The sequence below is a fragment of the Cebus imitator genome, unplaced genomic scaffold (genome assembly GCF_001604975.1).
Source record: "Cebus imitator isolate Cc_AM_T3 unplaced genomic scaffold, Cebus_imitator-1.0 Scaffold115, whole genome shotgun sequence".
Classification (NCBI taxonomy): domain Eukaryota; kingdom Metazoa; phylum Chordata; class Mammalia; order Primates; family Cebidae; genus Cebus; species Cebus imitator.
Window position 1 is genome coordinate 2,679,719 of NW_016107430.1, and position 15,890 is coordinate 2,695,608.

Sequence of the window (15,890 nt, forward strand, 5' to 3'; positions counted from 1 at the left end):
ATGCTTGTAATCCCAGCACTTTGGGAGGCTGAGGTGGGCAGATCAGGGTGAGGTTAAGAGATCAAGACCATCCTGGCCAACATGGTGAAACCCTGTCTCTATTAAAAATACAAAAATTAGCTGGCTGTGGTGGCGTGCACCTGTAGTCCCAGCTACTTAGGAGGCTAAGGCAGGAGAATCGCTTGAACCCGGGAGGTGCAGGTTGTAGTGAGCTGAGGTAGTGCCACTCCACTCCAGGCTGGGTGACAGAGCGAGATTCTGTCTAAAAAAAAAAGTTGACTATTTAAAGAACATTGTTTAAAATGATGCAAAATTATTAGAAAGCCTGGAGTGACCACATGCCTCAGTTTAGCCTTGGCCATCATTTGATCCAGAACCATTTGTAAGAGCTAGAAAATGCACAGGACAATTTTAAGAGTGGTATTGTTCTTCAGGTTGTTTGTACATGGAAAATATCCCCAGGTGGGCTATAACCATAATTTTAAAAGCTCAGCCATATGGGAAGGAAGCACTAGGATTATTTACCCAGTGTCAATCATATGCCAGACTGCATAAACTTGATACTTTCAATATATTATTTAATCCCTATGACCTTGCTGCAAGAGAAGTGATGTACCCCTTTTGCAGACAGGAACTGAAGTTCAAAAGTAATACCAAACTTGCCCAAGCTCACCCAGCCAATTTGTCACAGGCTGTCTGATTCTACCCTGACTCAACACACAGCTCATAGATGAGATTCAAAAAACACTAGTGTGGCTTTAAGAGAACTAAATCCTAGCGATCAAAACGTTTTCCTGACCTTTTTAGTGACTGACACAGTAGATTGGGTGTGTTAAGTGTGGCCTGGCACAGAACAGCAAAGGACCTGTGACCTCTCCCAGGATATAGGGCAAGGCTCCAAAGCCTACTTTCCCAAGCCCCCCTTATGCCTTGCCAGTCTATTTTGACTTCACAAGTCTGACTGCAGTGAAAGTATGAGTGATAATGAGCTGTATGGCAGAATGAGAAAGCATTCTGTTGTGTTGAACAGGCCCCTGATGAGAATAGCTTAACTTCCCTTGCAAAGTGGCGAGAGTGCACAGTGGCACTGTTTCTTGGAAAAATAACACCACCAATCCATTGCAGGGATGTAGGTGGGAATGGCACAGAATGTAAGAACATATTGGCACTGCCTATTTAAAATAGCAAAAGCAGTAGAAAGACATGAATGCAATAATTCTAACCTTGTTAAACTAAAAACATTCCTTGGAGCCCCTTGAGAAACTTTCATTTTGTTGCACAAGGAGGGAGATGAACCAGCATCTTCGAGGTCAGTTTCCTTTGGAGATTTTCCTATTCCACTCTCCATCTCATTGGCACGTAAGAAGAGTAGACATAAACTGAAGAGGCCAAGTATAAATGTAGAGCTTTGGAAATGAGCTCTATTTTTAAAAGGTCTTCTTTGGGTAAACCCATTAATAAACCTTTGCCCCAGGAATTGCTCTCTTGAAAATGAAAACAGCCTCTAGGGTTTCTGGGTTCACTCAGGTTCTGCCACTTACCTTGGGCAAGAAAACTCATTCATCTGTATTTGTTTCCTCATCTGTAAAATGGGAAGAATAATACTTTTTTTTGTAAGCATAAAATGAGATAATCCATGTAAACTAGCACAATACCTGATACATAAGAAACACTCAATTGTTTATTATTATTACCTTTAAAACCCAGCCATAAATATGGACAAAGTTGTATGTTCACTGCAGCATTGTTTATAATAAAAAATCTAGTTAGGCAAATGATTAAGCAAAATAGGTTGTATATCCAGTTCTGAAAGATGATGGAATCACCGAAAATTCTTGCTATGAATGATATAATAGTATTTTTAAATGTTTATAAGTGGGAAAAGGTATATAAAATTACATATGTGGCATATTGACAGCTGTATAATAAAAATAGGGAAATAAAAGATTGGAAGTATATTAAAATATATTATGGTAAGAGAATGCTGGATAATTTTTAGCTTTCTCTATTTTCCAAAGGGTTTTATATAGCTGTATGATTTTTAGAGTAAAAATATTCAAAATATTTTTTAAAAATGTAAGTTGTTGCTTCTTGAGTATAATCTGCACTAAGACCCAACAATTGCAGAACGATTGTTTTGATTTATTTTATTGCTATATTCAGAAAAGAGGACCAGAGGGAAATGTTAGGCCAAATGCTCTTTTTCCAAAATAATTTTGTAAATTGTTGATAGTTATTCTATGAAAGCACCAATAAGCATGCTGGACTTTTTCTTCTCTAGGACATACTTTCTAATATTTACACTCCATTTTCTCATCAACTTTCCTGTGGTTGCTACGAATGTTCTAGCTGACCCTTGTGGTCAAAAAAAGCCTCTAAGGCCAAGGAAGCTGAAAGTTAGATTCCAGCCAGTAAGACTGCTTGTGAAGGACAGGATAAACTTGCTAAAACGAAAGTCTGTCCTAAAAAATGTTTTATTCTCAGTCTTTCCCTTCCACAGCACCATTCTCCAACCTTTCCCTCAACCCACCCCTTTCATTCAACAAAGCTTCTTCACTCCTGTCATGAGCCAGTGCTATGCTAGAAGCTAGGAACAGAAGTAGATGAGACTCTGTCTCTGCCTGAAAGAGTTCAGCCCCAAGAGCAGAGATAAAGACAGTAAACACAATTGCAGTGCACCATGACAGGGGCCATGAAGGAATAGCAATGCTGTGAGGTCAAAGGAGGGCACCACTCATCATGCTGGGGGTGGGGGGGCTTGGTCAATGGCACAAGGGAGGTGGGTGGCACCTGCTTGGAATAAGCAACTATTTGCCAGGTGGGAAAGGGGCTGGAGTAAGGGCATTTCAGGCCAAGGAACAGCAGGTACAAACACACAGCTGCAAAAGCACCATGAGGGCATGTGTGTTGTGGGGGAGGCTGTGAAAATCACTAGTGGGGCTGATGTCAAGTGGGGTTCAGCTGGGGAGAGGGCCGATCAGGCGGAGTCAGCATGTGAAGAGTCCATGCTGAAGCATCTGCTGTGAATCTTATAGGGTAATAGTCAGTGGAAGTTTTGGAGCATCGAGACACATGCTCAGATTTTATTTTAGGAAGATAATGCTGGTACAGTGTGGAGGATGAGCTCATTTGAGGGGTGTAAGCAGTGGCAGGGATACAAATGAGGAGGTGGCTGCTGTAGTCTGATGACTGCTAAGTAGGTCTTTTTAGGACCTTGCAGTGCGAAGAGAGGTGAGGAACCAGATCAGGAAGCTGTGAGAAAAGCAGGATGACAGTTCTGGCTGACCTGTTGGATCTGGGGGGATGCAAGAAATTAAGGATGGATGAATGAACAGATGGCTGTGGCCATGCCATTAACTAAGTTAGGAAATTTCAGAAAATAGGTTTGGTGGTAGGATGAGGAAAGATAATGAAATCAGTTTGGGATGGCTTGAGCCAGTATGTCTGGGAGCATTTAGGCAGCTGATTAGAGAGAGGTTTAGTCCTTAGAAAATAGTTTAAGGACCAGAAACAGTGGCTTATGCCTGTAATCCCAGCACTTTGGGAGGCTGAGGTGGGTGAATCATGAGGTCAAAAGATCAAAACCATCCTGGCCAACACTGAAACCATCCTGGCCAACAAACCCTGTCTCTACTAAAAAATACAAAAACTAGCTGGGCATGGTGGCGCACACCTGTAGTCCCAGCTATTCAGGAGGCTGAGGCAGGAGAATTGCTGGAACCTGGGAGGTGGAGTTTGCAGTGAGCCGAGATTGTGCCACTGCACTCCAGCCTGGCAACAGAGCAAGACTCCGTCTCAAAAAAAAAAAAAAAAATTATTTAAGACAGGAGATACTGACCAAGAAGGTGACAGCACAATAGTGGGGACACTCCAGAAATGGATGAGGTCACCTCGGTGACCTAGAGGACAGAACTCTTGGGAATAATAATGCTTGAAGACATTCAATGCTCAAAACTAATTTTGATGGAGAGTTGTCTGAGGGCTTATTGAGGTTCTAAACCATGTGAATAATGTTTTCTTTCTGTGTCCATGCCTGATGAATTTTCAGTTCAAGTTTTTTCATTTGTTTTTGCTGACTCTGGAAATGCAGTGGTATACAGTGATTGGGAGGCTTCGGTATCAGATAGAGCTGGCTGCTGTTCCAGCTCCCTGACTTAGGATGAAGCAGTTAAACTTCTCTGGCCCTGGTTTCCAGCACTATAGAAGAGGTAGAATGACATCTGACACTCCGAGAGTTGTTAGGTTTATAATCTGATACTTGTCTGGTTGGTAATATAAAAGCCTGTAACCTCAGTCCTATAGATTAAATATGCTAAACCAAAAAGCTTCTCTTGGTAAAGACACATCATCTACAAAGCTTGAAATCATTAGTTCCTGACTAGCATATTTTAAACTGAAAATGTCTGTTGATTAACGTTTGAGCTGGCTCTGGCAATTCAATTATTAAAAAGTAGACTAGAAAGTTCTAAGTGACAAGACATATTTGTTTTTCTTTCCATTCAGACTTTTTTTTTTTTTTAAGGACTAGTATATAGGCCAGGTGCAGTGGCTCACTCCTGTAATCCCAGCACTTTGGGAGGCAAAGGTGGATGGATCATGAGGTCAAGAGATTGAGACCATCCTGGCAAACATGGTGAAACCCCATCTCTACTAAAAATACATAATTAACTGGGCGTGGTGGCACACACCTGTAGTCCTAGCTACTTGGGAGGCTGAGGCAGGAGACTCGCTTGAACCTGGGAGGCAGAAGTTGCAGTGAGCCAAGATTGTGCCACTGCACTCCAACAGGGCGAGACTCCATCTCAAAAAAAGAAAAAAAAGGACTCATATAAAAATTACAGATGCTGGATGAGCTTGAACTCTTAAATATGCATTATTATTTTCAGTCATCTAATTTAGAGACAGTGGAACAATCCAAGTAACAGTTTTATTGTAGTCTACAGCACAGTTTTTACATATATATATTAGTGGTTTTGACAGTGTTACTTTTGAGGAGACTTTAAATGAATCCACAAAAAGTTAATATAATAAAAATAAAATATACACAGTAAAACAACAGGCAACCAGATGTTCAGAATCATGCAGATAGGAGTGGTTTGGTTGGTGTCATCACTGGGTACCTTGCCTATTTAATTCATCAGCAAATACCACTTCTGTTTCGCATTCCCATATAATTCATCAGAATCAGAGAGTTCTAAACATACACAAAATAAACCTCTTTTAAAGCCACATCAGTAAAAAATTTCAATTAATAAGCTTATCATCAAACCAAAAATTCCACTGATCAAGCCCATTACTAGGAAACAGGCAATATCAGCACCTGATCTAAAGGCAAGGCTATTTCATTTATGAAAACACCAACAAGAGAGATTAATCAGCAAAGCAACTATTAATAATATGTTAATCTTAATATAAGACACTAAGAAAAAAGTAAAAATTATACATAAATATCACTCCACTGAGCCAGGATATAACTCATGGACTAGAGATACATGAGTTTCTACCTGTCAAACAAGGCTTTAAATATTTTTCTAGGAAAAAAAACCACACACACACACTATATTGGAAGATGCAAAGGAAAGGTAGAAATGTGAATTTATGCGTCTAGTTCCACAATTTAAAATAAATATCAATCTGACAATATAAAGCTAAGTGACGATGACTTAACCATTGGGCACCAAACAGGGAATACAACTGCTCACTGTAATATATAATGCTCTTCAGGAGTTTCAGCAGATGGCCACCCCAATACATACAAAATACAGACAAAATACTCATCCAATGTTGAAAGAGACCCTGAAGATAATGTGGCAAAGGCATAAAGTTGGATCTTTTGAAAAAGTTAATGATATCAAAATACTTTTCCATCACTGGTAAACCACGCTAGGTCAAGTATATGTCCCAAAGCAGCACTGAATTCAGAGTAAGAGGTTGGCAAAAAGTTTGGAAAACTGTAGTTTTAAAAATTGGCAATTTCTCCATGCTTAATAAAACTATCAGAAGAGGTATAATGTTTGTTCATTTGTGGAATGTTGACTCCTTGCTGCAAAAATTCACAACATGAATGAGGACCCGCAGAGATGCATTTCAATGAAATCGTTTTTTAAAAAATTTACAAAAAACTAAAGTTTCTATTTAAAAAAGAACCATGTTATGCCAAGATGAAACATGGTAAAAAGTAGTGTAAGTTCTGTTCATGATTCTTTACCTAGTGAATGGGAAAGTGATAGAAACAATTTTCTTCTTAAAAAGGAAGCTTTGTTATTGCACTGACTTTTATAACCTGACATAGTAATTTAGAAAAATCATGTAGTAAAATCTGTAAAACTAAAATACAAAATTCTGGTTTGTAAACATCAGTTGGCCAAGTCTATTCAGAGTCCTTCATGATAGTGGAATGGAATGGATAATTAATTCACTACCTTATTTATTTGCTGTGAGGGGGAAAATTCCAGAACACAGCCTTTATACTTTCACAGTAATTATATTCAAAAGATATAAAGAAAGTCAGTGCAGTTATCTCATTTTTTTTTCTTTCCCTGTGCAATGTTCAGCTCTCACCCCACTCTCAAGTGCCATAATTAAAATAATACTGGTTTGGAGACCTAGTACAGATTGGTCATAAATGCCGCATAAAGTCGGTAGGACTTCGGTAAAGGTATTTCCAAATGGCGTAGTAATGCACTGCAGCTGCCGTGGCCACAAACAGGTGCCAGATGGCATGAGCAAATGGAATGATGCCATCACTCTTGAAGAACACAACTCCCAAGCAATAAATTAAACCCCCATAGGCAAGTTCCTGAAGTCCATCGGTGTTGTTCTGTCAAAAGGGAAAAAGAAAATTAAAAGGGTTTGATGTTACTCTGCTGTGACAAGCTACAGATAACCTAATTCCCCCCTAAGGCTCTTGATTTTCTAAGACAATGAAGAAGCTGCGTGAACACAATCCTGATCTGTAAACATGAACCAAACATTAAAAAAGTCATTGACCTGGATTGCCCTTTGGACTGACTGTCTTGAGTTTAGCAAGCAATCACATTACAGGTCCCCAGTGAAAAAGTAGAACATTCTGCTCATTTACAGCATATCTAAACAGACTGCAATCATAGCCAGACACGGAAGTTCATTTTAATAAAGTGCAATCCTTCGATCTCATCTTTCCCTTTAAATGCTTTCTTCCCTACTAAGGCAGACCCAAGCCACTCCATTTATAATTTACATCTCAGCCAGGGTTTTCACTTCCCTTTGTCCTTCTCAAACACTGTTCTACACTGATTGCTTCTTTGAGACTTCCCCTGCTTATGTGAGCTTATAGATTCCTTAAGGCTCACACATGAAAGTCATAACTAGAAGCGATCTCTGAGATCATAGATCCTATAGTACAAGATATTTCCTAACCTTCTAGATGCCTCCAGGTCTTTTTGCCTTTGAGCCTGGGTATTGCTTAGTTTAACAATAACTGAACATTCTTGTGTGTCTTAGAGCAGAAGGAAGAATTTTTTAGGCTGTTCTTGGTTTTCAAAGACCAAGGCCCATATACAAGATTAAAATGGCTTATATGAATGAGGGTAGAGAATAGAGGCAATGCTTAGAAGCTGATGAAGAAGCAAGTCAGTGCCCTGGATTTCTGAGGACTAGGAATAGAAAGGAGACAGGTTCTGCAGAGTGAGGGGAAACCTAAGGCAGATCATGGCAGGGCCTTGCAAGGGGACAGGCATGTGGGTGTCATAGAGGCCTGGGCACTGGGTAGCAGCCTGGTGAGCCTTGGATTAGGTCTCCATGGCCAAGTCCAGCAAGAGTAAAGGGAAGCTCTAACTCAGGCACCTACTTAGAATGGGTCCCAAGGGCCTCAGTTAAAAGCAAGGCAACAATAGACCATCATGAGCTAACGACCAGGTGTGAGGATCTAGAGTCAGCTGTGTGCATCAGTCCTTTTTCAAAGTTCTTAGAAGCCCCCATGTTTTGTGCGAGATCAAAAGATGGAGAAGGAGCCAATCCAAATGGACTGACATCAGATTTCTCCCTAACCTTGGGAAGAAAGGACTTCAGCCAGATTTATTTTTATTTAAAAAATAAAAACAAAGACAAAATACAACACATGTTATTAATTCCTCAAGGTTATACAGCAATATAACAGTGAATACACATTATACAAAATTATTGTGTGTGTATTAGGAGCCCTTTTCTAGGATAGGGGTAAGGCTGTCAGCAGATTCACAAAGGGTACAGGACTCCCAAATGGTAAGAGTCACTCATCTAACACAACCCCCTTATTACAGAGGTGAGGAGACTAAGGCCAGAGCAGTGAAATGGCCTGAACAAAATCACATGGGTTGTCGCTCTTCCAAAATACCCTCTTTTTTTTTTCTTTCTGCCAAAACAAGCAAGAGACCAAACCAAGTACACAGGTTGGTTTTGACATACATTCTGTTCACAGGCATTCTTAAGATACCACACTGACCTCACTTTTCAAAGACCTAGAACATAGTTAATTTTGTATCAAAAGAATTTTTTTCATTATCACTCTCATTATGGTAACTATGTTCCAGGCACTGTTTGAAGCACTTCGTATATTTATTCATTTAATCTTCACAACAACCCTAAATTAGATACTATTATCCCCATTTTACAGATAACTTTTTTATCCAGTCTGAAAATCTCTGCCTTTTAATTGGAGTGTTCAGTCCACTGTCATGTAATTGTTATTATATATGAGACACATAATTACTGGTATGGTTGTATTTAGGCCTCCCATCTTGCTTTATGTTTTCTATTTGGTTTCACCTAACCTTTGTTTCCTTTTTCCAATTTTCCCACTTGCTTTTAGATTAAATTGAATAACTTTGGGATTCCATTTTATCTTTTCTCTTGATTACTTAACTATAATATTTATTTTGCTTTTGTTGTTGTTGGTGGTGGTTATTCTATGGATTACAGTAGGCATCCTTAACTCATCACAATATACCTTTATTACCATATCCCCTACACAAAGTTAAGACCCTTAAAACAGTGTGCTTCCGTTTCTCCACCCCATCTATTGTTACCATGTGCTTTTCTACAAGTTAGAAATCCCTATGTTATCTTTTGAAGGAATTAAGACATGAAAAACAGCCATATGTTTACATAGAAATTCATCATTTCTAGCAATCCTGGTTATTTATTTATTTATTTATTTATTGACAGAGTCTTGGTCTGTTGTACAGGTTGGAGTGCAGTGGCGTGATCTCTGCTCACTGAAACCTCCACCTCTCACGTTCAAGTGATTCTCTTGCCCCAGTCTCCCGAGTAGCTGGGATTACAGGCTCATGCCACCATGCCCAGCTAATTTTTGTACTTTTAGCAGAGATGGGGTTTCGCCACATTGGCCAGGCTGGTCTTGAACTCCTGACCTCATGTGATGCGCCCACCTCAGCCTCCCAAAGTGCTGGGATTACACGCATGAGCCACCGTGCTGGCCCCTATCAGCATTTTAAATGTGGCATTACATTGTATTCCTGCTCCCATGAATTCTGATAAAATGTCAGTGGTCATCACCTCTCCTTGCTTGTTTTTCTCTCTATGGCTGATTTTAAGGTCTTTTCTTTGCCTTTGTTTTTTAGTAATTTGATTTCAATGTGTCTTAGTGTAGTTTTCTTTGTGTTTATCCTATTCATGCCTCCTTGTGCTTTGCGGAGCTTCAGATTGATATTTTTCATCAGTTTGGAAAAGTTGTAACTATTATTTCTTAAAAAAAAAAAAAAAATCCCAAAACAAAAAACTGCCCCAATCTCTATCTCTTCTTTTGTTCATTTTTTTTTTTTTTTTTTTGAGATGGAGTTTCACTCATGTTACCCAGGCTGGAGTGCAATGGTGAGATCTCGGCTCACCGCAACCTCCGCCTCCTGGGTTCAGGCAATTCTCCTGCCTCAGCCTCCTGAGTAGCTGGGATTACAGGCACGCACCACCATGCCCAGCTAATTTTTTGTATTTTTAGTAGAGACGGGGTTTCACCATGTTGACCGGGATGGTCTCGATCTCTTGACCTCGTGATCCACCCGCCTCGGCCTCCCAAAGTGCTGGGATTACAGGCTTGAGCCACCACGCCCGGCCCCTTTTGTTCATTTTTAAATCACTCTTCTCTCATGCTTCATTTTGTATAGTTCCTACTGACCTGGCTTCAAGTTCACTGACCTTTGCTTCTGTAGTATCCAATCTGTTATTAAATCACTCCAATAGTTTTTTTTTCTCAAGACATCAGTTTTCAGATCTAGAATTTCCATGTGGATTCTTCTTCACAGTCTCCATGTATTTTGTGAGATTCCTCTTCTGTTTTAAACTCCCTGTGTAGAAATCTCAACACCTCTCCCATCTTTTGATCTGTGTCTAGGTATATGTCATTTTCCAGTTTCTTGCCTATCTGGTAATGTTCATTTATTTTATATTTATTATTTATTTTATTATATTATGTATTTCTGATAATATTACTATGTACTTACGGTAATATTTACCTGTGCTAAGTTGTTACAGTAAAGATTCTGTTATATTCCTTTAAAAATTGTTGAGTTTTGCTCTGTTAGGTGGCTTATTTACTAGAGGATCACTTTTATCCCTCCAAGATTGGTTTGGGCCTTGTTATGGCAGTTCTAGAGTAGCCCTCTCTCTAGGGCTAGAGTAGCTCTACTCCTAAGCTGTAGCCTTGGCAGGATCAACTGAATTCCTGGGATGTCCAGAACCATTTCTGAACTCTGGCTGGTTGGAATTCCAGTGTCTCCCAGCACCTGGGCACTGTCTGGAATTTCCATTTATCTTCCAGCCTTCTAAGAGTTATTCGCAGCTGGAGCTTACAGAGTTTTGCTCTGTACAAATTCAGCTTGATATCTGGGCAAAGACTGAAGGAAACTGCTTTTTAGATTTCTGAAGCATCTTCTCTGCATCTGCAGTTTGTGGAGCTGCTGCCTCCTCTTGCACAAGCCGCAGCCTGCAGCCGTGTCAGCAGCCTGAAGTGTAATTTCTGTTTCTTCCACCCAGACTGCTGTTCTCTGGGTTCTACCTCTTGTTGCTGTTTGGAAAGTGTCTCTAAGGAAGCAACTAGGGTGAATTCAAAGTTCATTTTCTTGGTTTCTCTTCCCTCAAGAATCACAGTCCTGTACTGTTTGTGTTTAAAGCCAAAAAAACATTGCTTTTATTCTTTTTCCAGTTTTCCAGTTCTTTATGGCAGAAGGGTAAGTCTGATACCCATGATTCTGGCCAAAACCAAAGATTTGCATCTTCATTCATTCTGTTACTTTGTTAGTGGCTTATGAGGTCTGATCAGGACTCTGTCTAGCTCTCCAGCTTTATTACAAGACTTGTGCTACCTGCATACCTGCCCCCATCATGCATATGTACATAACTCAAGCTGGTACGTGTATTTTATATCACAACCAATGAGCTATTTTCATTTATCCAAAAATGCTGGTGCTTTCCCCTCTCTGGGCTTCCTTCATGCTGTATTCTGTACCTGTAACATTTGCCTCACCCCTACCATCTCTTGGCTCCTGCATGTTTTTCCAAATCAGCTTAAATATCACTTCCTCTGGCACTTCTGTCAACCTCCCATAGCAGCCTGAACTTTTCCCAATCAAATACTTTATAAAATTTCATGTTACCTTTTTCTTTAATAGGAACTATATTTGCCTGCTTGACTCTAAGTTCTATGAAGGGAGAGTGGGGATCATCCTGCTTGATTATCATAAACATTAGTCACCTGCTGTTATACCACTTATGGAAATGTCAATGAAAAAATCAGGCTAGTAAAATTACTGGATAAACCTGCTCTTATGATACCCAGAGGGAATTTGCTTGAAATTCTACTCTAATAATTAGGCTGCATAGACCTTGCTTATATTGCTTTGGGTGTCCTGAAATGCCCTCTAGCTACATGGCCTTCAAGGCTGACTTTCGCATTTCTGTCACTTAACTCCTCCTCCTTACCATTCCCTGTTGCTTTTACCATCTATATGTATTTTGGGTGCTAGGTAATTATTAAAGCCATCATAAACCTCATATCTCAAAGAAATGTATTTTGTTATATTCTTGTAAGACATATTTCCTGAAAAAACAGAACCAGGTTTGAAACTGTTAAACCTTTTATAGGTGTTTGTGTGACCAGGAAAAAAAAAAAACTATCACAGAATTATGTTCTTACAACCAGGTGCAATGGCTTATGCTTATAATCCCAGCACTTTTGGAGGCGGAGGCAGGTGGATCACCTGAGCTCAGGAGTTCAAGACCAGCCTGGCCAACATGGTGAAACCCTGTCTTTACTAAAAATGCAAAAAAATCCGCCAAGCATTGCAGCACATACCTGTAATACCAGCTACTTAGGAGGCCGAGGTTGGAGAATAGCTTGAACCCAGAAGGCAGAGGTTGCAGTGAGCCAAGATTGCATCACTGCATTCCTGCCTGGGCGACACAGCGAGACTCTGTCTCAAAAAAAAAAAAAAAAAAGGTCCTTACAATGTGCCTAAAATCATAAGAACAGTTCTTCTGACCACTGTAGTCTCAGAAGAGTTCAAACTAAACACATTGGGACCTACTTAGTTAATATAGTGTCTACTGACAAAAAATGTAGAGGCTAAGATACTGGAATACATAAGCTAAAGACCTGGTAACCAAGTGGATGGAACCATGAAGTTGTAAAAATATACTTTTGTTTCAAAAAGACAGATAGGCGTAGACACTCAACAGTAATTCAATTTGAAAGGGAATTCAAAATATTTACATGCAACTGCCTACCACAACTGCCCACCACAGGTAATGTTATACCTCACTCACAAAAATCCCCAAAAGATAATTTTCAAGCAAAGTGAAAGGAAAAAAAAAGTGCTTGCCTTAGAAAACAGAACAAACAAAAAAAAGTGCTTGACTTATGACTTAAAAGCAAAGCAAAGGAAAAGTAAGATTAAAGGGATTTGAAAAACATCTCTCTGAACCTACTCTGGTTCTAATTCAGGAAAGTACTGTAAAGACAGAAAGATACCTAAATTTATAGCTTTCCCAAACTGTACATGGTACCTAGTGCAAGCTGATGAGTTGCTGGCACACTTCGTTATTTTTTTGAGACAGGGTCTTGCTCTGTTGCTCAGGTTGTAGTGCAGTGGCATGAACATGGCTCACCACAGCCTCAACCTCCTGGGCTCAACAATCCTCCTGCCTCAGCCTCCCATGTAGCTGGGACTACAGGTACATGCCACCACGTCCAGCTAAACACTTCATTGTTTATAAGTTTTTTTTTTTTCGAGTCTCTACTTAATGGACATAACTTCGGAAAGAAAAGCTAAATACCGTATCTATAATCATATTACATTCCAGCAGTTTAAAAGAAAATAACTAAAATTTTGAAGCCATGTCTTACCATTGATGTCACCACCAAGGCTGGAGAGAATCCCATTGTGAGATAGAAAAAGAGCTCAACCACCTTATACCTGCAGGAATGGAAATGCAGTTAATTTAACTTACACATTTCTATTACACCTAACTATTTACATACTAGCCTTTCCTTTTTTTTCTTTTGAGAAAGAAATGTAAGCTCTGAACTATTCAAATAAAATGTTATTTCTCATAGGCAACCACTAGGCCTCTAACTAAAACACGGTAATTGAGTAACAAGGAACTAGCATTTCTTTCAGGGTTGAAAAGGCATCAAATCCCACATGCTACCTAAAGTAATTATCTGCCAAAAGTAATTATCTTTGAATCTGCTCCACCTTGTAAAATATTTCCTATTCTGATCCTAGAGTGTTTGCTTTCATTAGCATTCCAATCCAGAGCTATAAGTGAAATTCTGAAGATGGGAGGAGATATAGCCTGGAGCCTAGTTTACCAGCAAAAAGAACAGCAGCCCTAAGGAAAGAACATGTAATTTTGTTTGTCTCTTTAGTTTGCACCTGCACAAAACTGTAATTTTTAAGGCTCATCACATAGACTACAAAAAAAATCTAAAAACCCCAAGAAACACATTGTATTGAAATTCAAATTACATTTCAGCCTAATCAAAGCAGACTGTAAGCTCCTCAAAGGCAGGAACTAAGATTTAATTATGTTTTGATCTGTAAATCCTAGAATAGTACGTGACACAATTTAGGTACTCCCTAATGTCTGCCAAACTGAATGGCCAAGGGTGACTCATACCTCATTCACCATGTTTTATACTCAAAGCCTACCATGAACTAATCATATAGGGGAAGAATGCGTTTATGGGTTTTGTTTACACCAGAAGGCTGGGAAGAGGAGAAAAGATAGCTGCCTTTCTTGACTTCCTATTTTATCCAAGGATATAAATAATAAGACGCAAACTGTTCCCTTGGACTTACGTATACTATAATACATAACATTACTCAGCATTGCTAATTATGGTCAAAAAGGTATTTAAATGAATTTCAGAGCCAAAAAAGAGATTAGTCAAAACTACCATTTTCTCTTTCTGAAAGGGAAAAACAATTTAGTACTTTCTGATAAACACAAATTATGTTCAATTCTGAGAGCCATTCTGCCAACCACAATAGAGAAAGAATTTAATGAACTGTAAATAAACCCAATGACAAAGACTTCACAGTTGTGCATTTCTCAAATTCAAACATATAGGGTAATGAAAAGAGCAATGGAATCAGAACTGGGACGCTTGGGTCCTAATTTCCAGATGAGTCACTAATTTGATGCATATCCTAAATGTTCATGGAGCTGGAATTGGGGACCTTGAAGGTCTCCTCCAGAGCAAAGATGCAAAATTTCAATAAGCTTTTGTTTTTACATTGCTCAATACTTAGGACTATCAGCTATGAATAACTGGCTAAAAAGCTATACCCCAGGGCTAGGATATTAAGAGTTCCAATGTCCTTCCCAACATATTTTTTCTCAAGATACCCTTTTTGGAATACAGTCTAGGCCCTTCTTTAGGTAAGTATTGTCCGGGGCACTTAATATCTGTTCTCTCCAATCTTCATAGACACCTTGAAAAGTTGCTGTTTTTCTCACATGATGACTGAATCACAGAGGATAAGGCCAGTCTGTCTCATGATAAAGAAATGAAGTCTGATGGACTCCAGAGGGGCTGGTCACAATGTTCCTTCAACTGTATCATACCACCTGTACCACTCTGTTTTTCCACAGCAATCTTTCCACTAATAATGAATACCAAACGGTTTTGAAGATTTATTAAAAATAACATTCTATTTATGTATTTCTACTATTTTGAAGTACAAATAAAAATAATTTGTATTCCAATGCAGGTAATATTTAGGCAGTTGATTTTAAAACTATCAAATGTAAATTATTTTCTCTTACTTTTCATGGTAGAGAAATACATAAATGGTTCCTCCAGCAGCCATGAGCCAGATAAACCAACGCATATGAGATGCCAGGGGTCCAAGTTCACGAAGATTTAACCTAAACATGTAAACATGACAACAAAGAATAGAAGTGATAAATTAAGGGAATTCATAGAATCTGTGTCATTGAAAACTAAGAAAGTCTTAGGGTAAGAGCAGGAAGAAAAGGCACTCAACACACCAATGAGGCATTTGGGCAATTTAGGTAAAATTAAGGCACTCAAAGACAAATTTGTCTGTCGACCTTTAAGACTCAGAATTAGGCCAGGTGCAGTGCCTAGATGTCTGTAATCCCAGTACTTTGGGGTGCCAAGGTGGATGGATCACTTGAGATCAAGAGTTCGAGACCAGCCTGGCCAACATGCTGAAACCCTGTATCTACTAAAAATACAAAAATTAGTCAGGCATGGTGGCGGGCATCTGTAACCCAAGTTACTTGGGAGATTGAGGCAGGAGAATTGCTTGAGCCGGAAGGCAGAGGTTCCTGTGAACTGAGATCATACCACTGGACTCCAGCCTGGGCAACAAAGCAAGACTCTGCCA

General features: G+C 39.3%; 1 protein-coding gene across 4 annotated transcripts in view; it reads right to left on the reverse strand.

The window, feature by feature from the left end:
• Positions 1 to 1,522: 1,522 nt before the first annotated feature.
• MMD (monocyte to macrophage differentiation associated) overlaps positions 1,523 to 15,890 on the reverse strand; it is a 33,087-nt gene continuing 18,719 nt past the window's right edge. For 2 of the 4 annotated variants that reach the window (XM_017538811.1, XM_017538812.1), the window contains 3 exons: positions 15,304 to 15,405; positions 13,376 to 13,445; positions 4,912 to 6,820 (listed from right to left, as the gene is read on the reverse strand). In XM_017538811.1, coding sequence (XP_017394300.1) covers positions 6,620 to 6,820; positions 13,376 to 13,445; positions 15,304 to 15,405 — 373 coding nt within the window. In that variant the 3' untranslated portion in view covers positions 4,912 to 6,619. Of the gene's footprint in view, positions 1,583 to 4,911; positions 6,821 to 13,375; positions 13,446 to 15,303; positions 15,406 to 15,890 lie in introns of those variants that run through there. The other 2 variants (XM_017538814.2, XM_017538813.1) reach the window with 2 other exon arrangements.